General features: G+C 34.5%; 1 protein-coding gene across 12 annotated transcripts in view; it reads left to right on the plus strand.

The window, feature by feature from the left end:
- Positions 1 to 25288, plus strand: part of LOC132700025 (dual 3',5'-cyclic-AMP and -GMP phosphodiesterase 11) — a 227588-nt gene that overhangs the window by 29647 nt on the left and 172653 nt on the right. For 9 of the 12 annotated variants that reach the window (XM_060667082.1, XM_060667086.1, XM_060667078.1 and 6 more), the window contains one exon: positions 15612 to 15692. In XM_060667082.1, coding sequence (XP_060523065.1) covers positions 15612 to 15692 — 81 coding nt within the window. Of the gene's footprint in view, positions 1 to 3575; positions 3756 to 15611; positions 15693 to 25288 lie in introns of those variants that run through there. The other 3 variants (XM_060667084.1, XM_060667088.1, XM_060667094.1) reach the window with 2 other exon arrangements.

Here is a 25288-nt window from a genome sequence, read left to right on the forward strand (position 1 = left end):
GACCTCTTCTTTAGTTATTTCCGGTCCACTGTTTTCTTGTTCTGTTACTATTCTGTTTATATCTCTCTCATCATCGAATAATTCTGTTATGTAATTCTTCCATGTCCTTAGTTTTTCTTCCATTTCCATAATGATTTTGCCATTCTGGTCAGTGAGTATTGACGGTTGTCTTTTTTTCTGTAACCCTGCCAGTTCTTTTACTTTCTTGTGGACATTGAAGCTGTCGTGCTTTTCTTGAAGGGCTTCTATTTCGTCGCATTTTCTTTTGTAGAATACCTCTTTTGCTTTTCTTATCTGTGATCGGATTTCTTTCTGAATATTCTTATATGCTTCGTTGTTGTCTTATGTTTTATTACATTGCATATATTAATTTAAAATCTTAACATACTCTTTGTCAAAAATTATTGCCAATAGATTCCTCACTAAAACGCGCCAAATTGTCATGTTTGGAATGACAAATACTAGTGTGAAAAGCAAGAATTTTATAATCTTAATTCTTATTTGTAGTCCTTAAATATAATAATATATTATAAAACGAGTTTGATAAACGCCATTTCAGTCACGAGCAAGTACAAGTAATTGAAGAACTTTATTGATGACTTGGATAGCATTTTTATTATGATCATTAGTTTTTTGTTCAGAAGTGACAAAAGTCAAAAGAAATATTTTAGAGTATGAAGTCGAAAAATAAATATAAGGAAGATGAGCGGTGATCTTTTTTATCTCAACGGTCCATTAAATTTCACTGATGAGTATTATCGACCTCTGTAATTCATCGGGCCATAAATTTTGAAGCTTTCAAAACCCCTAAAGTTGAGGCGAAACTCTTGATTGTTTGGCGCATTGGTTCGTGTATTTTTGGATACTGTTCCCGAAACAAAAATCGCACCTATTATTACCGAGATATACGAATATACGAGTGGAAAAGTTCTATTCAATTTGGCTGCGTTCTTATTCCGCATTATGTCGAAAGCTCTCCGGGTGTTTGAACTGAGGAAAGCGCCATATTCGCGCTAACACTTCCGCCCGAAAGGAAACCCGAGAGAAAATATGCATATGAAAAACTTTGTACGTGACTAGAAGCGTCTGTTAAGAAATAGGGATCGACAAACTGCATAAAGCGCCGCAAAACAATATGTGCATATGGGGAGAATGTTTGAAGAATATTCGAAAGGTTATGCGGATTTAGCTTTTAAACAGAGCTGTTACCAAAAAGTCCTGTCATTTATTTATGGTTTGTGTTGGTGTATGTTTTTATAAAAAATAAAAGCGTTACTCGGATTTTTGAAAAAGTGCTATTACTAAAGCTTGCAGGAGATCCTAAGAAATAATTAAAATAATATAATAAAAAAATTAAACTAGAAATAGAAACCCGTAGTGGCGGGTTTTGATGGCGAGCGAGGCGACATAGGGTTAGACTAATCGGACATGTTAAAAGAATGCACAACACAGTGCTTAAAACAAATGAATAATCTAATCACTTAATTCATTATTAATGGGAATCCAATGATCCGCGATCCGCCAGACCAACTACAAAATAGCCAATGAAAAATAGACCATCGGAGCTACTCAAAAATCTGATTTAACCAGTGCTTCTATAAAGCCAGACTACCTTGGCCATTTCGCTTTCCGTTCACTTCGAAAAAGATACCAAAATGCGTTCCCACTGGTGTACAAAAATAAACATTCCAAAAACCCAAAATGAAATAGGGGAAAATATCGACACTTAAAGCTAAGTGCCCCGACATGGGTATACTGACTAGTGTATGTCCGCGGGCTCCTGGTGGTCATCTAGACCTCGAAAGCTTTACCTTCGCTCGTCCATCCTAACCAAGAAAAATAAAAAACACGATGCAGTTATCCAATCAAATAGTGCTAACTGCGTCTGTTTTCAGTCTCATTGTATCAGAAAATTTGATCAGATGTAAAAAAATGTTTATAGAAATAGGAAACAAAATTCCTACAAATAGGAGTTTTCTTGCCTTGTAGAGTTATCACATCACGTATGTGCATTGCTTCAAATAGAAAATACATTCAAAACGACGGTTCGTACTTAAATATACCAGCGCATTGTTCCTTAAATTTTACGCCCCGCTACCTTATTCTTATTTTCTCGTGCGTGCTGATTGTCGTCCTATAGCGTTGTTAGGCCTAGTTACCAAATCAATTTTTGCACTTTCTCCTCTATTGGCTTTACATATCATTTTTTTCGATTTTCAATTTCACTAAGCCAGGGAACAGCGTGTTCTAATTTCTACAATTACTAAAGTTACTGGAATTATTTTTTCAGGATTCTAATGCTTATTCAAACGGAAAATTCATGTTGCTTTAAAATTTGGTGAAACCACTTAACAGAAACTACAATTAACTTGAGTGATTATTTGCTCATATTTTGAAGTAAAGGTTCTTCAATGATCATAAAAGAACGAGTGAGATTTAAAAAATCTCGAAATTCTGTAAATTTGGGCTCAGCAAGTTCATAATTGAAAATTAGTTGATTGTAGATTTAAGTTAATTAATAATTAATCGGGATACCCTTAAAAAAAGAGTACAAGAATATTGTAACGTAGTTAAACAAAATGGATAAAATTGGGACATACGAGCGATTGGTAAATATATTACGTATATCGGCTCAGAGAAAATGCTTAAAAATTATTATCGAGTTTCTGAAATGATCACTAGAGGGCGCAGTTATCATTTTGATTTTCAAAAACCGGTTTGTGCGATCTTCTCTTATATTAACTACAGCTACAGTGAACTGCGACAAAGTCGTGCAGAATTGAGTCAATTGGGGGCACAGTAACTCGGTGAAAACCGCGTCTCAATACCTTAAAATTTGAAGAGAAGAAGATAAATTTAAGAAATAGTTGAATGCTCATTTCCCAAATAAAACACGAATTTAAAGACTTATCTAAACTTTGAGATAGTATTCGCTCTAACCACCGTAAATAGAAGAAAAGGTTGTAATCGCGCCCCCTTGTGGCTATTTTAGGAACACGAAAATAATTTCCTTCATTTTCTCTCTGATTGACTTTTTTCTTTCAAATTTCTAATACCGTTCGTTTCCGTAAGACGGTGCGTCGTTGCTCTTAATGGGACGCCCTGTACTTTTTGAATAAACCATTCGCTACGAACCATGCACCCTGTAACATGGATTATGCAACACGAGGCACAAGCATTAACAGGTTAAGCGTGTCCTAAATAGACCGACAAATTTCTACACTCGTAGCAGGTAACTGTTTACGATTCTCCTCTCCGTTTTTGTCTTAACTTCTGCGTCACAGATGTCACTGGGCGATCCGTATTCGTGCAGCAATTGTTCGGCGTGTTCCTATTCTACGGCACTCGCAGGATTTTAAACAGGCGCTGACGCCATATATATAAAGAATAAAAATATCAAACGGGCAACGGGTTGTGGTTTATACTAATTCAATTTGCTACGAAAGCAGTTCCATACGTTTACGCACCTCTTCCTTTTGGTTAGTTTGATCGTTTAAACAAGTTATTTTTAAGTCAGACATGCGCATATTTCAACGACTCGGTATTACTTCATTTGGGAGACATACAGGCCGAGTTTTGTTTATGTTAGATATCGCAATTGGGAACCGCTTTTGGTTGTTTAATATGCGTGGTTTAGTTTTTTTTTTGTAAACCGTTGTCTGCTAGTTTAATGGTTTAGTTTCTTGTGTTCAATTAGTGGTAGTTTCGGAATGTCGGCCAATTTTACAGGTTAGGAACCGATGCTTGTTAGGATCGTGAGTACTTAAGATATTTTTCAAGGTTGAGCAGCGTTTTAAGTTCACTGCTGATACTGGTTGCTCGATAAATAAGTATGTACTCTCTAAATCAAAACTTTCAAAAGATTTTTTTGTCATCATGGAAACTTTGAACAACGTTCTACTCTCTTGCCTATTATTTATTACCAACGGTAATCTTAGATGAAAGGACTGTTGGACGTATTATATGATTGACGCTTCCATAAAGTTGCTGTATGACAGAATATCTGTCTTAATTAAGAAATATTTCAAAACTGTCAAGATTGTCAAATCTTTCAATTACTCGAAGTTACGTGGAAGTGGTAGTTAAATCTTATCATGCAAGAATATTGACTTAGGATAATATTCTTAATTTTTTTGTGACCATCTTGTTCGAAAACATCATACTTGCCTATATGAGCGAAATGCACAAAGAACGATAGGCCAGTGCTACATCAAGATGCGTCGATGTATGTCGATGATGTCGTTTCAAAGAAATATTCATGTTAATATTTGATAAGAATAAAACCAGAGAAGTTTAGAGACATTCTCTACAAACTCGAAAGGAATATAGACTGATCTGCAAGGATTACACATGGTCAAACATGTTTGATGTAGCACTTGAGGCATATTTGGTTCCAGATTTTAATGGGTCGTATATATGGATATTTTGAAGCAATAAGTTTTCCCTCATCGCTGTAAGCGGTTGTAATAAATTCGAATTATCTACAAACAGTCTACTGAAAACTAAAATGAAATTATTTCCCTTTACGTTGTTACTTCCGTAATGTAATATTTCCGTTAAACTGCCAAGACCGTTGCATTCGAGGTGGCCGTAAAATTCCCATAGCAATAAAACCCGGCTAAAACCGGAGAGACGCAGTTTGGATGGTTATTAAATTATGAAACTTCCATATTTGCCCCTTAATGTTTCCCTAAGTGCTGTCAAAATCTTTATTTTCCACATTTATGTTTACCTGGAAAATGTTGCTCATACATACGTACTTTGTTCGTTTAATTCGTTTTTATCAACGGGGGTCTGGTTTATTATAAAAGTATATCCCTTTAAAATTTTCAGGAATACTTAGTAACCACAATTGTTTACATTGATTAATTATATTTATTTATTGATTGAATTAAATTGCATTTTTTTAACAATACCTGAACAAAAAACAAACAATAGGTTCACTGAGATTTTAACACATGGATCTTTTGACTCTTCTAAAATATTTGGCACTGTACCATTCTTTTCTGTAACACATTTAATTGTAATTTCAAAAGAAAATTTGATGTTTCTTTATTATGTAATAATTTTGTCTTTTTTATCTGCACTCTTACTTTAAATTTATTGTACATATTTTGATGGCTAGTCTTGTTTCTGAATGATCTATGCAACTTGTAATTAAAAAAAAATTATTTGCTTTGGTTAATCACAATTTGCTTGCTCTCGCAGAATCTAGAGATTGTGCGAGAAAATACCCTGCCGTCGGGATCACCAGGGGAATTATTGCCAGGTGTTTTTCACCTCTGTAGAAAGGTTCTCATTCGATCTGATCTTCTCCACCTTCTCCTTTCCAATGTTCCAATGGACGTAAATAGTGATTATTTCCTTCCTTTTCTGTCAGGTTATAATCCGTCTTATCTGTTGTTATCAGCGGATTCCGGAGTCCTGATGTTGTACTGTCGTAGGTGGTAATCGAGCTATTAGCACAGTATCAGTTCAATGCATTCTTCACAACTTCCACATTGAGTCGTTGTTCTTTGTCCCGATGACTTGATCCTACATTTCCTCTTCTTTGTATAGAACTTATCACAGATTTATCTTTTCGGTAGATGCACGCGGGAGATTTTATAATAGTTCCTCTAAAAATCCTGCTGTCTTACGTATGCCCGTTATTCTCAGAGATTCGTCACGACTACGTCCCACTCGCATCTCCCACAATTCGTTCCTGTTCAAATTTTGTCTACAATAATTCAACTCAAACACTTATTATACTAAGTGCATTCGCTTGGGGAATTCAATGCACGTATGTGCCGTAAAAGCATAGCTGACACCACAACTAACGCCCAAACCGACTTTTACGATAAGATTATGTCATTGGTGACAACCAAGTTAACATTTTATTTCAGTAATTTCCGCCTCGACATTGTAAATTATATCAACGAATAAAGTTGCCGTTGTGGGATTACTTTGTTTGCTGTTTGTTCCTATTAATTGCATACAATTGATTAACGTTTTGTCACTAATGTGGATAAAATTCCGTTTGAGGGTATTAACATCAGTCCAATAACAAAAACACAAATTTCGTTAGTACAATTATCATGTCATAAGAAACTGAAAAATTTCAATACGTCTGCCTTAAAAAATCTAGAATTGTTGAATTGAATTGTATTGTATAGAGGAATTGGAATTATGGTGTTAGCTATAGCACACAACCAACAAACATATTTTAAATAGGATGGATACTAAGCGATAATTGTTTAGTGTAATAAAAATAAAGGGGAGGAAATATCTTGGAAATATCTTAAAGGCTCAAGATCCCAAGTCTCATCAATGTGGAAAGTAAGTGATCGACAGGAGCCGCTGTAAAGGAACTGTTTCGATCTGCTACTGATTGTGGAAGATCCCATCAGGTTGTAATATGAGGACAACTAGATAAATTCAATCCGATAAAGACCATGAACGCTGCTCCAAAAATGTGTTCCTATAATGTATAATATAATAACAACAAAACAGAGTTTGAACTTGAAATGAATTTCACTTAATCTATATAGGAAAATACCATTTTAATTGGAAAATAATGAGTGAAGGCACCTGCGTATCATGTCAATGGAAGCTTCCTTAGCTATTATCGCGAGGACTTTAGACGTTTTCGGTATATGGCGTTTATCAAACGTATTGCATAATATAATATTTCAATAGTATTAATACTAAAGACGTTAATAAAAGAGGCTATTGCAGGCAGGATTCACGCCAGAATATATATTCGACAAACCCTACACGAGTAACATCAGAGGGCAGGTGTAATTAACATCTACTCCTATCGTTCAAAGAGTAAGAAAGGATCCGGATGCAGAATATGTTCCAAATCTCTGAAACTTAAGATTATAATGGCTATGGGTAAGATGACCAGTGTGCTGCTAATCACAGGTAGCAGGAATTACTGTTACGGGTTAAAATTACTGGTAAAATTCTATGCCTCTCCATCAGTTCTGGTACTTCATAGGCCATTCTTAGTTGGATTAAAAGGAAATCATGTCGACTCCCTGGCCAGAAGGGTTGCCGGAATAAACTTTAAATAACTGGAACCTATTGTTGGTCTGCTAAAGTAGGTCATTAAAAAGCTGATAAGGGAAACTTCGGAAACCAGTTTCTAAAAAAATGAGATGAAACAGAAAACTGTTAAGCTATCATGACCGCATGTATCCTTGTGGGTCATTGATTCCTTAACAAACAACATTTTAGGTTTGGTTTGAGTCGCAACCCCATGTCTAGAGTCTGCGAACACGGGACAATGGAACACATTCTGTAACGTTTATCTGTGAAACCATGCTTGGCGAATCAAATTCATCCCCGAGGGTAATCAAAGAGACAACACCTACGTGAAGTCACTTGGTTTGATATAAAGCCGAGTGTTCCGTCAAGGAGAACGCATAATGGGTCTGCTGATGCCTGTTGTGCAAAAAAAAAAACTGCCAAAATCCAATACGCGGTTCATAACAAAATTGATCGTTGGTGGTTTCGGAAAAATGAAGCGCCGTATCGCATTTTTGACTTCGACAAAAAATGCAGCTCAAACGAGAATGCATTTGTAGATTGTTTCTGTAGTTTACACCCAAGTGATAAGGAAATAAAACCCACAATCCACAACTATATTATTACCAATTCTAGGATACATAAGTCATTTTAAAAAGTGAACAGTCACAGTTCTCCGTGCTTGTCAATATTGAAACTTTTTGAAAATTTTCTAATTTAGTCCCAATATAGCATAGCATCTTTCTCTCTAAAAACGTTCAAAAATAGAAATACTAAAAATTAAGATTTCCTAGAGGTATCGGGGTCTGGGCGTTTATAATAGATTTTTGAAAAATATAAAATCCAAAAATCTTTTAAAAGCCCCCATTTTTAGCCATAATATACCGGAAGGAAAACCAAGAACAGACAGAACAAAATGAACAACTTATAACTAGAGAAGAATTGGAGGTGTGGATAAGATTAAAGTTGAGAAAAAAACATGGAAGAAAAAGCGACCACATTATGGTTAAAAATTTTCTATATGGTATGGGTAAGAGGAAAGATACCGGAAGATTGGAAAATGGGTTTAATACTCGCACTGCACAAAAAAGGAGATAAAAAGGAATATCACTGCTATGTACACCATTGAAACTGTTTAAGAAGAAAATATTTGAGAAGAGACTACTATCAAAAATAGACCGAACTCTAACAGAAACGCAAAGTGGGATCCGGAATGGCAGAAACGCCCAGGATCAAGTGTTCACTTTAAAAGAAATTAATTTTTAGAAAATTGGTAGTCTACCAGACAATAAACTAATAAGAGTTATCCAGTGTTTATAAAAACGAAATCAAAGGCATTTATAACACAAGAAGGAGTGAAACGGGGAGTATATTGCGCCTTTATTATTCATTACTTATATGTGCCTTCGCCAAGGATTTAACGATCATAGCAGGAACTGGAGGAAAATCTAAATAATTGGGATCGGATACTAACAAAAAACGAAATGAAAATGAACATAAATAAAACCAAAGTTATGGCACTAATAGAAGAAGGTAGTAGCTTTCAGTAGTTGAGTAGTTTTCAGAATTGAATAATAGAATAGAAATTGCAAATAAGGTGTACACATTGAGCAAGAGGCTCATAAATAAAAATAAAATTTCCACGGAAACTAAAATTAAAGTTTACAAAACAATTTACAGAGCAATATACATATGGCTCCGAGTCTTGGATATTAGTCAGATATGGACAAGAGCAAAATTGGAGCGGCAGAGATGAAATACTCGAGGAGAGTAAAAGGAATAATAAGTAAAAGGGACCAAGTTAGAAATGCACATATAAGAGAAGAGTTAAAGGTAGAACCTTAGAAGGATTCATAGAAGAGAAACAACTCGGCTTGTTGGGCCATTTATATAAGATCAGCGTAATCATCGATTTTCAATATGCACATCTTGCGACTATGCTTCGGTGCTTCTCCCTGTAGTTTAGCGCTCAACTAGTACATAATAACTGACAACAAAAAATACTACTTCCATTCTATAACGAAGACATTTTATTGCCACTCTTTAAAACTTGCTTGTATTGACACGACTTTACGTTATTTATTTTACGCTATTCAAACAGCTAAAGCATCGAATTGATATTGTCGAGCAAACAAATAAAAGCCGGCGTAGTAAAATCGGTTAATTTTTAAGGACGTTTTCAGCTTCGGCACTAAAAATTTATCGCGAAATTATTTACTGCATTGGCGGTAATGAAATAATTTATGGTGTGGTTTCATAAAATTTTAAATGACCGGCTGTAAAACCTGCTGTTTTAATAAAATTTATGCTAATTTTATATTACGAGCGGCATGCCATTAAGTATGAAATTATATAAGAAAAAAACAATTCGATTGACGCGCGCTCTAACAGAAACTATCATGGTCTACTCTGTTCCATTTCGTTGCACAGGGTTCGGCCAATTCTCTAACATATTCCTTATTATAATAGTAACGTCGTTTTGTCATTAGACCCCCTAGGAATAAGTTCTCCGTCTTTAGTCTGGAACCCAGTTTTTTATTCTGCCCTACGAACCAGGCTGTTTACTTGTTGGTAACAAATTATGTACAAATACGTTCGTTAAAACATTTTTGTGCTTGCATCGTCAGCTTTATTATGTTATCATGATCGAGGTATTGAATGTTTAATTCTTTTCAATTAAAATTAAATGTTACCTTTATGACAGTGTCATACAAGTTACCATGGTAGTAGAGTCACAGAAATATACAATTAGCCTTTCAATTCATAGACTAATAGAAATCAATAAGGATCTAAGTATGGTATTTCTCGGCTACCGTTGAACTGGAGTATACGCTCTTTCAAGAGTCTGAGTTTAATTTTTAAATATGTATTCGTAGAGAGTGTTTAAAAAGGCCCTGGAGAATGCAGAAAGCGGCATCTTACCAGAAGGATGTGAAGGGTATGATATGGTAATAAGCAAAAATGTTACTGACGGTCAGTTTCTCTCGTATGGCCCAGCTGGATACATTTATTAACATTAACAACAAATGGAAACCTTGAATTCTGACTGCGCCTACTCTGCATGTTGAAGTCTGGAAGCATATGAGATGTGGTGCTGTGGGCGCATGTTTAAAATAGCATGTATTTACCTTACCTACCTACAGCATATAAAAAAACAAATTTCGTCAAAGACCGCAAATTATAAACTGCTAAATTAGAAAGACGGCAGACCAGCTGGTCACATAGGCCAACGGTAAACTGTAATAGGGGTCCGGAAAAAGACGCGTGTTATGGCTGCCAAGTTTAAGAATGGGCAGTGATGACATCTGTAAATCTTTTTCGGGCTGCAGCCCCGTCTACGGAATATATGGCGCTAGAAGGAGAATATATACTTATATATAATATAATATAACTTACCCATTGAAAACTGGTCTCCCAAATTCGTCGTAATACACCAGTTCTCATTTTTTATTACACCCCTCGGACCGGCGTTGTTAAAAACGAACATCCTCCCCTGTCTGACGCAGAAAGGGAACACGTAGAGATACGCCACGCTGAATTATTTATTTCGGAGTACGAATTATCTAATTTTTTTCCTTTTGTAGGCTTATATTTCCCCTTGCCGTGAGCCTCTGCGGCATTCTTAGCTTGATCAAAAAGTCGTAAATTTTTAACGGCCCATTCCGGATTTTCTTTCGCTTTGCCATCTTAGTAGCAACGTGTTGGATTCAACCATGTTATACAACTTCAGAAATTTCGATTTGGCTCAAATTGACGTCTAAAATTAACTTTTTTTCGACATTTTAAGTACGAAGATACCGAGTAGTCCTATCATACTGGATACTTTATGATACTTATGATTAATTTAAGATCTTTACTACTTTACGGGTTTCATTTGTTCTAATATTATAGGGCGTTAAACTTTAATCATAATATGCAATTGCAACTGTAGGTAAAGTGTGATGGGTAGACCGTGGAGAAAAAACAAATGCTAACTAAAGTTGATGAATGAATTTTGTTCAAACACTTCGAAGTGTTTTCGGAGCCCGAGCATTGAAGATGCCAAATGAGGTCTTGGGGAAACGTCTGCAGGATTCCAGTCGGAGTTCAACAAGCTAAGATTATATATATATATATATATATATATATATATATATATATATATATATATATATATATATATATATATATATATATATATATATATATATATATATATATATATATATATATATATATATATATATATATATATATATATATATATATATATATATATATATATATATATATATATATATATATATATATATTCACGTATTGATTTGCGGATGGAAAAATGTGATGACACTATATTCCGGGATATCATCCGTTCGCTTGTTCAACTCCGACTGGAATCCTGCAGACGTTTCGCCAAAATCTCACTTGGCATCTTCAATCCTCGCGCTCCGTGTTCGAAGTGTTTTCGGAGCGCGAGCATTGAAGATGCCAAATGAGGTCTTGGGGAAACGTCTGCAGGATTCCAGTCGGAGTTCAACAAGCTAAGATTATATATATATATATATATATATATATATATATATATATATATATATATATATATATATATATATATATATATATATATATATATATATATATATATATATATATATATATATATATATATATATATATATATATATATATATATATATATATATATATTCACGTATTGATTTGCGGATGGAAAAATGTGATGACACTATATTCCGGGATATCATCCGTTCGCTTGTTCAACTCCGACTGGAATCCTGCAGACGTTTCGCCAAAATCTCACTTGGCATCTTCAATCCTCGCGCTCCGTGTTCGAAGTGTTTTCGGAGCGCGAGCATTGAAGATGCCAAGTGAGATTTTGGCGAAACGTCTGCAGGATTCCAGTCGGAGTTCAACAAGCGAACGGATGATATCCCGGAATATAGTGTCACCATATATATATATATATATATATATATATATATATATATATATATATATATATATATATATATATATATATATATATATATATTTTTTTTTAATGGATGTAGTTTACTTTTTGTTGTCTGTGTAAGTCGGTTTAAGTGATCCCTATATCTCGAATATATTATTTTGTATAAATTAGGATTTGCCATGAAATTTTTGAAAAGATCGTTTTTGTTTTTTATTCACTGTATATTTCATCCATGGTTTTCTGTTTTTAGAATTACTGTTTATTTTTATTTTTGTTGAGTTTTCCGCTGCAGCAGTTGTTAATATATTTTTTTAAAAATGGCTAGAACCAGCGGGTGGCAAAACTGAGCGCTTTGGTTAGTTAGAAAGCCGTAAGTCTATTTGTTCTGAAATCTTTCAAAGAACAGCGATACTTTGGTTAGTTAGGAATCTGTAATTTCGTTATTTCAATATCTTACATTACTAACGGAATATTGGAGGGAATCGTGGCATTTGGATGCACAGTTAAAAGAAAACTGCTGCGTAGATGTCTGCGTTAGTATTATGCGTGCAGTCTTGATAACTTGTAAATATTTTAGAGGGTTTTAAAAGTTTCTTAAGTTAGTCAGTCAGGTAGTAGTTGCTGTTCTGGTTCGGAACCGCCTGCTAGAACACTTTGCCGCCATTTTTGCTTGACTTATTTTATGTCAACGGGCGGCAACTTCGGGATACAGGCTAGCCGCCGCCATGGCGTCCTATCGACGCATACACGAAGACCGGCCCTAGTTGAATTTAATTACCGATTAATCAAGGGAAATTAAGTGATGCGTCTCAGATAGACCGACAAATTTATGCGACAGATTATGCATCAAGTTACAGGGCGGCGTGGTTGAATTACAAACCGTTTATAATTCATCTAGACGGTACTTTATTTCGATTTCTGATTTAATTAGGCGCCGCCGTTCCGCCATTAATACGTGGCGGCTAATATTCCAGGCGCCCCCAGTTAAAATATATAAGTGTAGTCTGTTAGCCTACCAAGCATAAATTATTAGTTTTTTGTGTTATATGTCTATACTGTGTGTTCCAAATAAAAAATGAACTAGCTTTAATTCACAACGGACCACTATGTTACTGTCGAAAAAAAAAACAATAATAACAATAATAATAATAATAATAATATTTAAACCAGGACGTCGTTTTGTGCAGTCGGAGTCACAGAGCGGCCTTTCTGGAATACCTCAATCAATAATAATATTAATAATAATAATAACAATAATAATAATAAATAATTTTATTTCAGATAATCGCATAATGTTTGTTTTGCTATTATCTGAAATAAAATGCAGAGACCAATCAGTTGTACCGTCGATTGGCGCAGTCTAGCTTAGAGTTACCTAGTCTGCTGAAAAAGCAAAGAAAATCTCTATAGCAAATTCTGTATATGCAGTATTGAATTATACATCATACTGTGTTATTTTACGCTCTTTCATCTTAGCTGAAAATATTTATAATATTATATTTAAAATTTTCGAGAAAATCATACCTCTTACAGACTCTTAGAAGAATTAATATATGTCAATATTGACCTGCCAGTCAAACCTCCTATAAATACTCTTTAAAAAAGTATTTCAACTTTTTCTATACCAACATTTGACCCTTCCGCACCCTTAAATTGACGAGATAGAAAAAATAGTTCATACAAAACAGTTTTCTTATCTTTAAAACTAATTTTGATATAGGTTAATTTGGAATATTTTTGCCAAAACCCGTTTTTTCTATTTTACAGCAGAGGAGGACTTTATATACCTGTTTGTTGTTGATTACTGTCATAATTCAAATATTTTTTGACACATTACTACAGAGGAATAGATTGATATGTCAGAAAGTTAAATATCGAACAATAAAAAAGATTATATAACAAAATTTCCATTAAAGAGGCGCCGAGAAAAAAAAGATCTTCGACAGGATTTACCAACGCTTTAGATTATATCGAACCTTGAAGAAGGAAAAAAAAAATAGGCGTTGTCATATTTTCAAAAGCAAATGAACGATGCTTTGGATGTGCCTTCCAATAAACAAGCGGAAGACCTATAAATTTTATCCAATTCACAAATTAGAGCACCGGGATTAGATTTTTGCAACAATCTTGTGCAAAGACACGTTTCAGAAAATGTATTTGCTAATATTATTTGAATAGGTAAATCCTTATTTACAACCTTAACTGAAATTACCCTTTATTAGAGTAACAAGAATAATTAAAATCATATGGAAGTCACAGCATCAGGTAGAACTTCTATCCAAGTATGATGCGCCATTTGGAGGTTCAGAATAATAGGTCTAGTATTTTTTGATGAGAACTTAAATTCACAACGCTACTTAGAGCTTTTAAATATTACCCATCCCTTGAAAATGAAGTGACTGAAAGGGAACGACGAAATTTAATTTGGCAGCAGAATGGCGCTCCTTATCACCGAATTTAAGAAATTTGCACGGATTTAAATGCATATAGAGAATGCATTGGGGAGGTTGGTAGTTACGCCTGTCCTCCAAGGAGCCGCGACTTAACACCCTTAGGTGTTTTTCTAGGGGGTAAGCTCTAGTTTACAAATAGAAACCGTCAACTGCCTAGGAATTTAAACGACGGATATGTAAATGGGACTGAATCTGTTAGACATGCGATTGTATATTTAGAAACCCTTTATACTACTTGTATTGCTATTAGAGGACATATTTAACAACTGTTACAATAATTATTATCCTTTGTAAGCGATTAATTTTTTTTGAGCGTTCGTTAATAAAATTCACTAAAGTTATCGCGTGTCCTTGGTCTTATTGTGTCCATTACAAAAAAGTCGTTTGGCAGTTTTTTTAATTTTATTTTTAATCTGTATTAATTATGTATTAATATGTATCGAAACTTCTTACGAAATCCGCTATTCGAGTCTTTTGTCTACAACAAAACTTACTCCAATGAAACAATACATGCCATTTTTTGTATAAAAATTAAAAAATGCCAAAAACGGTAGACTTAGGTATAGGAATATTGGAATTTTATATATAATTAAAAAATGGAGTAATATATCAGGAGTTCCATTTAAAATAATAAAGTTGATACTTGCCCATGAAAAATGAATTACCCTGTATATACAGCATTCAAATAAATTGAAGATTTGTAATTCAACAATTAACTTTTGTATATTACTTTTGGCTCCATACCGTATAGTTTTTGAGGTAAGGCAATCTCCCAAGATAAACGGCCCACCCTGTATGCCCAGCCAGGCAGCAGGGAGCCAAAACGCGATACGAAAAGTTCACTAATCGTTGTATTACAAACATAATGATAGTTCAAAATAAATAAGAACTAAAAGTTCAGATTTTCACGAAATTATATATATTGACATGACAATTGTTTCGACAACACCGTGTCTTTATCAAATATTTATTACATCACATTTGATAAAGACACGGTGTTGTCGAAACATTTGTCATGCCAAAATATATAATTTCGTGAAAATCTGAACTTTTAGTTCTTATTTATTTTGATAAATGGATTTTCATCAAGTAAAATCCTCCTCAGTTCAATAATGATATTTGCTTCCTTTAACGAGATATTCTCAATACTTAAAAAATTGCAATGCTCTTGTCTCTTATAATAGTTTCTGTTCTAGAGCCGGATACGGTTGGCAAGCTGGCGCTCCCAGTCGGCAGCGCTTCGCCCCCCGTCCTCTGGGGTGCTCGACGAAAAACAGGTAAGCGATCAACGACCGCATTTTCGGTATAAATTGCGCTATCGCATGTAAAATAACTACACTTATTACAATATACAACAATGAAATGGCAACAAAAACGTTCGTTTTCATTAACATTTTAATGGATGCGTTTTTTAGTAATACGTACACGCCATTAGGAAAACAAACAGAACTGTTTGAATAGTCGTGGGTAGGCGATCGAACAAAAAGTATGTTCGTGTCTATAGATCATTCGCCTCCTACCTTCCATTTCGTCCTACGTACATTTTTAGTACGAATTTTGTTTTCTTTTGGACGGAAACACGGAATCGAAACGAATCTTATCTGGAGGAGCACGATAACATCGTTGTGTTTTTGTTAATAACTTGGAAATTCCTAATAAATTCTAACAAGTTCCGTCCACTCTATTTTTTAGATTTTTTTAGTTTTATTAACATTTTTTTAAATTTATATTCAGTGGAACAATTTCAAAATGTTTTCGTGTGTCAACTAAAAAAGAATGCAAGAAAATTTTAATTATTTTTATTTATAAAAAACAAGCGAAGGGCAGTTCAATAAAATTTTAGATTATACAGTTAAAAAAAATATAGAAAAAATGAGTTTATATTCAAACGGCAAACTGTAGTTAGCAAAATGGGCAAATGTAGGAGAAACGAGCCCAAGACACTGGAATTTTGTCCAAAATATTTTCCTAGGTCCGGCGATTGACAGGCAAGATTGAACATCAGGGACAAAATTACTTACGTAGCACTGATTGATTTATAATTGTTAGACGAAGAACCAAACCAAACCGCAGTTTCGCGAGATCATGTGGTTTGCTTAAGGCCTAACAAATTGCAATGGCATATTGATATGGCAAATTTGATAACCAAACTCAATGGAATGAAGTAATTCCTGTCTAATCAGTACTGCTTGGCCATTATTATTCATACAAGGAGTGTTGGTGTTAGTGTTGGTGATCAGGGCTGCAAATTGTTGAATGTCTTCATTTATGCCTATGGCCAACTTTTATATCGGCTGTATACTATTGAGAACCTGGAAAGTGTTTTCACTAGCTATATCTTACAGTCTATATCTGTATGGGTTCAAATAAACGTCGCATTACTACCGTAACTCTTTAAAAAAATCCTATTTTTAGTACATTTACAATTGAATTAAATATTGTGAATTGAACTGATCTAGTGTTGAGTTTGTTAGATATTTTCTAGGAATAGCATAAAAAGGTGTTAATGGTTGTCTTATCTATCTTAAACTGTGATATTAAAATATCGTTCGAAGCAAAAAATACGTTTACGTCATACAAATAAACCAAGACAAAAATTTTAAACACTACTTCAATATATTGTTAATCAAGCAAATACCCTTTGGCTCTAATTTGCCTTCTGCCAAACCGTGTTTCGCTTTTGTAGATCACAGCCGCTTCTGGCGATAAGAATGGAATTTTTGGTTTTTCTCTGGAAAAGCGAGATTTGTAGACCTGCGTTCGGTTATGGTTGCTGGTGCAGGCGTTGGGTTGCACATTACAATAAAAAAGCGCAATGGCCTTTTCCAACCATCCACACGCACTGAATCTAACTTTATCCCCTCGCATTTATGTTTGTATTATTCGCTTGAAATTGGCTGTCTACCTTCCATCATGGAGAGAAATCTGGAAATGAATTAATATTTTTGCCTCATTAGGTAGTGCTGATATTTTTATTAAATTCATTTCAATGTTCTTCTTGAACTATGTAATAGGATTGATTAAAAAATTATTATTTACTTCTGCTTATACAATTCTGCTTAGGTTACATTGAATAGGAAATATAGGAAGAAATTTAATAAACGTGAGTTATTATTTATAAGTCCTTAAAGGTAATATGTTCACAAACAGAAGTGTCCATATATTTAAAATCATTTTGTTAAATCAAAAATTGCGTATGCTTCCCTGTATATAAAATTAAAATATACTGCCGAAGATGATCTATATAAAATCCTGCAAAATTTAGAGTATTTTTTTCTTTCTGCGCTTTTCAATCATGTTTTAATGTTAATTGTAGTTGATGTTAACATTCATAAATACTGACAATTTCCATACTGTATGCAGAAGCAGAAGCAAAATAATGATATATTATTAATATTATTATTATAAATTTTAAAAATTCAATGGTCAAGTCCAGACACTGTGCTGCCACGTTCTTTCCTAAAAGGCGGAGCTAAGGCATTGCGCGTAATAATCGGCGCAAACCGTTTCCATCAGCACAGTCTCCGAGCTGTTTGTTATGTTCAGCTGTGCTGCATGATTGCAGCATCAGATTTATTCGGGATTCCGTTGCATATGGATTCAAAACAGCTAAGAATTGTGATGTCTATGTGTGACTCAGAAATTGATGAGCAAGACAAGGGTTTCAAACTTTCCCGTCTTTATGCCATAATGTTTACTCTAGTAAGTTCCAAGTGCCCAAGCTATATTATTCTTGTCTATAATTTTTAAACTACTCGCATACCGATTCCAGGTCAGTGAATTGCGGTGCACCTCAGGGAAGTTTACTCGGTCCTTTATTGTTTATAGTGTTTATAAATGATGTATTGTCATCTTTCTCTCATACTTACTTTTCCCTTTTTGCGGATGATGCAGATTCTACCCTTTCTGCAGCATCGTCTGAGCAACTTAGCATTGCAACCAAGACAACGGTTGAGCAAATGAAACATTATGCAGAAATAAACTTAATTAATTAATTAAAATCGATATTGAATAAAAGTAAAACTGAGAGGATCGCCTTTTCAACGCGGGATTTAAATAAGAGTTTATTAGTACGCTTTAATGAAAGCACAATTCAACAGAAAAGTGTTGTAAAATTCCTCGGAGTTTATGTAGACTCGAGACTCTCCTGGTTCGAACAGGTGGACCACATTCTCTTTACTGCTTTGTCATATGGAGGCTCCGCCATCAGGTTTCTTTCCCCTTGTTAAAAATGTACTATTTTTCGTATATCTATTCGTGTCTCAACTACGCCTTGGTTTGTTGGGGAGGTTCCCCACATGAGGAGCAAGTCTTTAGGATGCAGAAACGCATTTTACGGACTATACTGTTTAAGCCCTTTAATTTTTCATTTCGGAACCTATTTCCACAACACTCTTTATTGATACTTCCTAGTATGTACATACTAAATTGTGCCACGTATGTAAGAAGTAACTCTAATCTTTATATGCCCTCAAGAAACTCAGATATTCAGTGCAGTTTAAGACCGAATCTTAACATAAAAATACCTACACATCGACTGTCTCTTACAGCAAATTGTCTGTTTTGACTGTAAAAATTTATAATAAATTGCCTATCGAACTGAAGGAGATAACTAGTCAAACAAAATTCAAATGCACTCTTAAAGACAAATTGCTACGCCTCGGATTTTCTTTGTTGTGATACCTTTTAATACGTATTCGTTGTTTGTTATTGTTTATATATTTGTTATTTATCCATCAGTATTACTTATTATTATTATTATTAATTTACTAATTATACTAAGCTAATTTTATACTTTTACATAATGCTGTATTAATCCTGGTTCCGAGCCTGTATTACCGTTGCTTTGAGCATGTGAGTGTTTTACCTTATGCAGGTTGCTAGCCTTACCTAAGAACCCTCCTCCTTTATCCGGGCTTGCGACTGGCAGTAACAACTGTGAGCTACTCACTCCACCCACAGCTGCCCCGGGCGGAGAATTCACAGAACTTATCAAGGACTTAAACACAAACACAACAACCCAAATAAGAACAAACTTTACCTTAACGCAGCATCTCCGAACTACAACTGGTATTCGCCAGGGCGACAGTCTCAGCCCTCTGCTGTTCAACACAATCATGGACCAATTAATAAAAACCGTTAAGAACACTGGATTAGGATATCGAATGGGAATACATAAGGTAAACATATAATGCTATGCCGATGACGCAGTACTTATTGGAGAGTCAGAGGACGACCTCCAAAAAATGCTACAAGCTTTTAACAGACAGGCAGAAAACCTTAACATGCAAATTTCCACAAATAAGACCAAAGGTATGACCATTGCAAAAGAGCCTCTACGGTGCAAATTGGTAATAAAAAACAAAACTATTGATCAGATAATGTCACTCGAATACCTGGGATGCAAAATTACAAGCTCCGAATTCCTGGAAGAAGAAGTAAGGAAACAAGCCAATAAAGCTGCCGCAATATCAGTACATCTTAAATATCCCATATGAAAAAACAAACATTTGAGTGCAGAATGTAAGTCAAGAACATACAAAACCTGCGTACGACCAGTGATGACATATGGTGCGCAAACCAGAGCTGAAACATCAGTAACAAAGAGAATCCTACGAACTACTGAAATGAAGACCTTAAGAATGATAACTGGATACACATTGAGGGACAGACAGAGAAATGTAGACATAAGAGAAAAGTGCCAAACAAATGACGTTGTCAGATGGATAAGGCAGAGAAGAAGAGAATGGAACCAGCATGTCAGTAGAATGGGCCCCGACAGAATGGCCATAATAATTCGCAACAACGTACCCCATGGCAGAAGACCTACTGGACGACCACCTAAACGTTGGCGAGATAGTTGGCAGTCAACCTCGCAAGAGTTGCTAAGACGAGGAGGAAACCGGAACTAAACAGGCGATACGCCTTCTAAAAGAGGAAGAAGAAGAAGACATAATGCTGACAATATCCAACACTTGTAAATCAAGTCTTATGGAAATAAAGCTATCTTTATCTTTATCTAAGCATACATTTGTTAAATTTGCTTGTTCAATTACTACAATTTTTATTGTGCGTATTGACAACCGTGACACTTAACGACATCTAGTAGTGAAAGTGATGTAGTTTGCAAACCGCTGACGCAAAATGAAGAATTGAGAGTATAACCATTCATTAACGAAACATTTCGTGGCCTTAAAAATTTTAATTTTCTAAGGATGGCTGGGAAATACCCTAGAATGTATAGAATGTTTAAGACTCAATCGTATGTAAACGTTTTTTTTTGGAATTACTGCGCTACTGGTGTAGTGATAAAGTCTTACGAGTAACGCTGAAAATTCGAGGGGAGATGTTGGCGCAGTTCCTTACAAATGGAAAGTTTTAATTCGAAATGTGAGATTTTGACTTAAGCGTTTCGTAATTATGCAAATTGACGATAGTCGTTGCAAACTGCACAAGTTCGCTAGTAGTTAACGAGTTAACAGTAAATGAAAGATGTTTGGCGTCAGAGGGCTCGGGGCTTAGTAATTCTAGCGCGCGGATTTAGTTCGCAAGCTTTAAAGATTTATGAGTAAGTCTGTTAATTATGATGCAGCATTTTCAAACAAATTAGTGAATTTTCGTTGTGCGCCGTTACGTCAGGTTAGGTTTGCTCGATTTTCACGTGCTGCATCGAATCTAGTTCGTGTTTCTTTCCCACTTTTAATGATGTACCGGAAGTGTGAAATGATAATATGCTAATTACAGCTCCTCGTCGTGTTTAAAATGGTACAAGAGATTATTAATGATATTAATTAAATTATTATTATTATTATTAGATTGTTAAAGATATTAATTATATTATTAATGATATTAATTAAATTCTGATGCCACTCCCCATCTCAAAAACAAACTCACATCAAGAAAAACATTTATGATAAACGAAATGATGTTAAATATTTTCAAAAGCGGTAAAAAATCCCCTAGCATCGATACATCGGAATTGAGCAATAAGAAATCACTGCTACATTTACCACTTAAAATACTTCCATATTCATGCATGTTTGGGTGCATACGAAAAAGTGTCACTTATTTTCAAAATAGTACTAGATATACAGGGTGGTGTTTTTTAGAATTGATTGGCTTAACACTTTTTTATTATTTAAATGTGTTTTTTTTGCAAAAACTATCGATATCTCAGGTCTACAAAATTAAGCTTTTTCACAGATGATTTTATTTTGAAAACTGATTTTATATCATTTTGTTAGGTTGATTTTAAAAATTCTATGCATTTATTTGTATCACGCAAGGTTTTTTTTTACAAATATTAAAGGAAAAAAACGATATTTCTCAAATAATTTATTTTTTATTCAGTAAAAAAAAGAAAAAAAATACTCAGACTTTTTTTAAAGAAATCTTCGTCTTTTTGTCCGAAAGCTGCGTTGTCCGGTAATTCAGCTGTGTGTTTTTAAGGGCATATACCGTTTTGACATCCAGCAGTAGTCCCCCATCGTCGTTATGCTCCATATGCTTCGGTATCGCCGTTCATTTCCTTGATGTCCTGGTGAAACCTCTCTCCCTGTTCAATAGTTCAAGTGTGAACACCGGAAGTACTCTTACAAGCTCATGTACAACCTAGACGATGAAAGTGTTGTAACATATTTTGAATAATACTTTCGTAGTTTTCGCCCTTAGAGTTCCCAAGAAACTTATCAATTAGTTCTTTAAATGAGACCCAGGCGTTTTTCTCGCCATTGGTCATTGTGTTTTGGAAATCTTTGTCTTTGCATAATGTTCTTATCTGCGACAAAACAAAAATACCTTCTTTTATCTTTGAAGTTTGATATGAAGAGGAGGCAGTAAAACTTTTCTGTGGTTAACTAAGCTATCTCTAAATACATTTTTGCTACCAGGTGTAAGGCTTGTTGTCTATCTCTTGCCCGATTATCCCACTCACAAATAAAGCACCACTTTAAGGTTACCACAAAGCATCCCCTCATGGTCTTGGTAGTTTATTTTCTTCAAAAGAAGTTCTAAATTTTCATACGTTTCTTTTAAATGTACTGAATGTGCAACGGGAACGGAGACCAGTCAGGAATATTGTTAAAATACATTAGCGGTCCTTTCTGAGTAAAATTTTGACATAACTCTTTTTCGCAATCCCGGTGAAAGCATGATGTGACGCCAGGTGCCAGTAAATGCTTTTCACGAAGTCTGGACGCTAACAATTCGGATGCAATCTTTGGAAGGTGCAAATCTTTATTAAATCATTTAATTCTCTCTGGTTAAACACTTCGAATCTCTGAAATCTGGGTCGGAATTAGATTCCTCTGATTCTGACGATATGACGTTTTCTAGTTCTTTTCTGGCGGTAGATATCGGTTCATCTGGTCCATGAGGAACTGGCCGAATATCAGAGTCAAGATTGGGATACATCATTTATTTCTTATTTTTTCTGTTGAATTCTCCAACATTACACGAACAAAAATAACAATCATATAGTTTGCCTTTGCATTAATACGACGTAATTACCACAGATATAACAAAAGTTGTTTGGATCCTTCATCCAATGTCTTCTTCCCATATTTATACGTTCTAGAACACCAGAAATACGCACCAACGAAGACAACAGCCACGAACACAGTAGCACGATGACCGATACAACCAAACTGCGCATAAGCAGATTATAACGCTGTATTGACGCTTCCTGGCCAACTCTGTTGCTTTGCAGAGAAATCTAATATTATCCAGTGTTGCCAATTCACATTTAATTTCATCAAAATCCATTCATTTAAGAATCATGCCTATTATGGAACAAACATATTCATGCCAGGTATGTATATTAAAAAATAACGTTTTTAAGATATAGATCGCAATAATAAAATGACGTAATAGAGCAAAAATATGCAAAAATATGGCTTTTTTGGAAAAAAGGCCCACAAAAATATACAAACAGCTTTCAAACATCAAAATCACTGTATACCTGTGTATTTTATGTTTGTTGGTGGGCGGTTTTATTGCTAGAATGTTATTTGCTTGAAATATTCCATATTTATAATAAAAAATAAATAAATAAATTGTAAGGTTTCTTGGTTTTTTGACAATAAACAAACAATGTGTTTAATTTTCGGTCGTCATTGAAAATATATTGTGTGAAAATACTTTATATTCTAAAATAATTTATGTGCCCTGAAGAATGAAGAATACCTCTACTTCGAACTTTCAATAATACGGTGATGAAAATAATCTCAGCTATCATCCAGTGAAAACTTTCTATCGATGTACCGTACACCCTGTATTTTACCAGATGGCGGAATGCGACAGCACTCAACGAAAACCAAATTAATCGTTTTATGAATGGGACTTCTTTAAAAACTACAATTGGGCGTTCATTCATAAAACCTCGAGTGTGTATGTGTGTGTGTGAGCACTCTGTGGGTGTATCCCGCCGCGTCAAAAAACGCCGTCAGACACATGCATTATGCATGGAAATGACACCAGATAAACATCGACTTGCCGCATGTGGGAGGCATCCATTAGCGTTACAAAATGACTTCTTTCTCGTATACGTTTTGCTTGGTGAAATTTGCATTTAGACGGAATATTATTTAATTGCTTTAATTCACGGTTTTAGCCGGCGATACGCGCGTTTGTGCTTTTTGCAGTTGCAATTGGATTAACTCCAGTTCTGAATGACTTACAGCTTTAAAGTGTCTGGTTAAATTGCTAATTCATCTCTCAGGCGTAGTTTGGCGACAGATTCAGCAGGTGAGGTTATGTTAATTAAAAAAACCTTACAAATGTTAAGAAACAACTTTTTATCATCGTGACGTTAGCGTTTAGGGCTATATGTGGAATATCTTCTTTTGGTATATAAGTTCAAACTATTATTTTCGACTTATATTTTTCCACTGCTTGTTTTTTCTGATGTGTAATCAAGATTTACCACTAACTAACATTTAGAAATTTACTATCTAAAATTTTTTTGATATGCTTGAGTTTTTAAAACTTAGGGAATACAGTTATTAACTAGTAATAATACAGTTATGACTATTATTATTATTAACTATTTGTTGGGATGTTATAGGCTGTTTAGTATTATTTAAGTATAAGAATTTTTAAAAGTGAAAACATTTTAATTTGCATAAGTTAGCTTAGAAACTTGAAGCCTGTGTTTAAAGTCTTTTGCAGCGATATATATCTCATGATCATTAATGCTTGTGCTTAATAACTTACAGGTAGGTACAAATCATTACTAATGTTCAAAATGAACTAAGTTATTTAATATGCTAGATTATTTAGATATTTCAAATGTTTGTGTTATTAATAAAAATAGAAAATAACATGCGAGTTGTTCTATTTAAAAAATAAATTTGTGTCCAGCTTTTTGACCTAACCCCATATAAAAATGACACTCAAATCTAGACAAAACGAAAATAAAGTCAAGAGAGTAGATACCTTAAAATGCAATATTTTCAAAGACGGTCTGCTTATGAAAAATGGAAAGGTGTATCAAAATTCCGTGTATGCCATGCCCAATTTTGTATCTCAAAAATAAGTAGGCATGTCGCTAAAAGCATAGAAACTGAGATGTGCCGCATTTATTAACCCACATGGGGTACACTTTCTAATTTTGTTTAACAAATCAGTGAGAGAAGTCTCAACACACAAATTTAGGCGGGAGAGAAGATCCTTTCATCTTATGTGTAAATTGTTTTGAAGTCAGTTAAAGGTTGGAGAGTTGGAATGAATTCTTAAAAGCGGGAGCGTTGAACTTCCCACGGCTGTGGGAAGTTCAACTATGATCTTATGTGTATGCCTTATGCAACTTTGAATTTGAATTAAATCCAATTTAACTCTTCGTAAATCATTAGTTTTCCTTGTTTGAGCAATTTTT

The sequence above is a fragment of the Cylas formicarius genome, unplaced genomic scaffold, assembly GCF_029955315.1.
Source record: "Cylas formicarius isolate icCylForm1 unplaced genomic scaffold, icCylForm1.1 PGA_scaffold_3__17_contigs__length_32017465, whole genome shotgun sequence".
Classification (NCBI taxonomy): domain Eukaryota; kingdom Metazoa; phylum Arthropoda; class Insecta; order Coleoptera; family Brentidae; genus Cylas; species Cylas formicarius.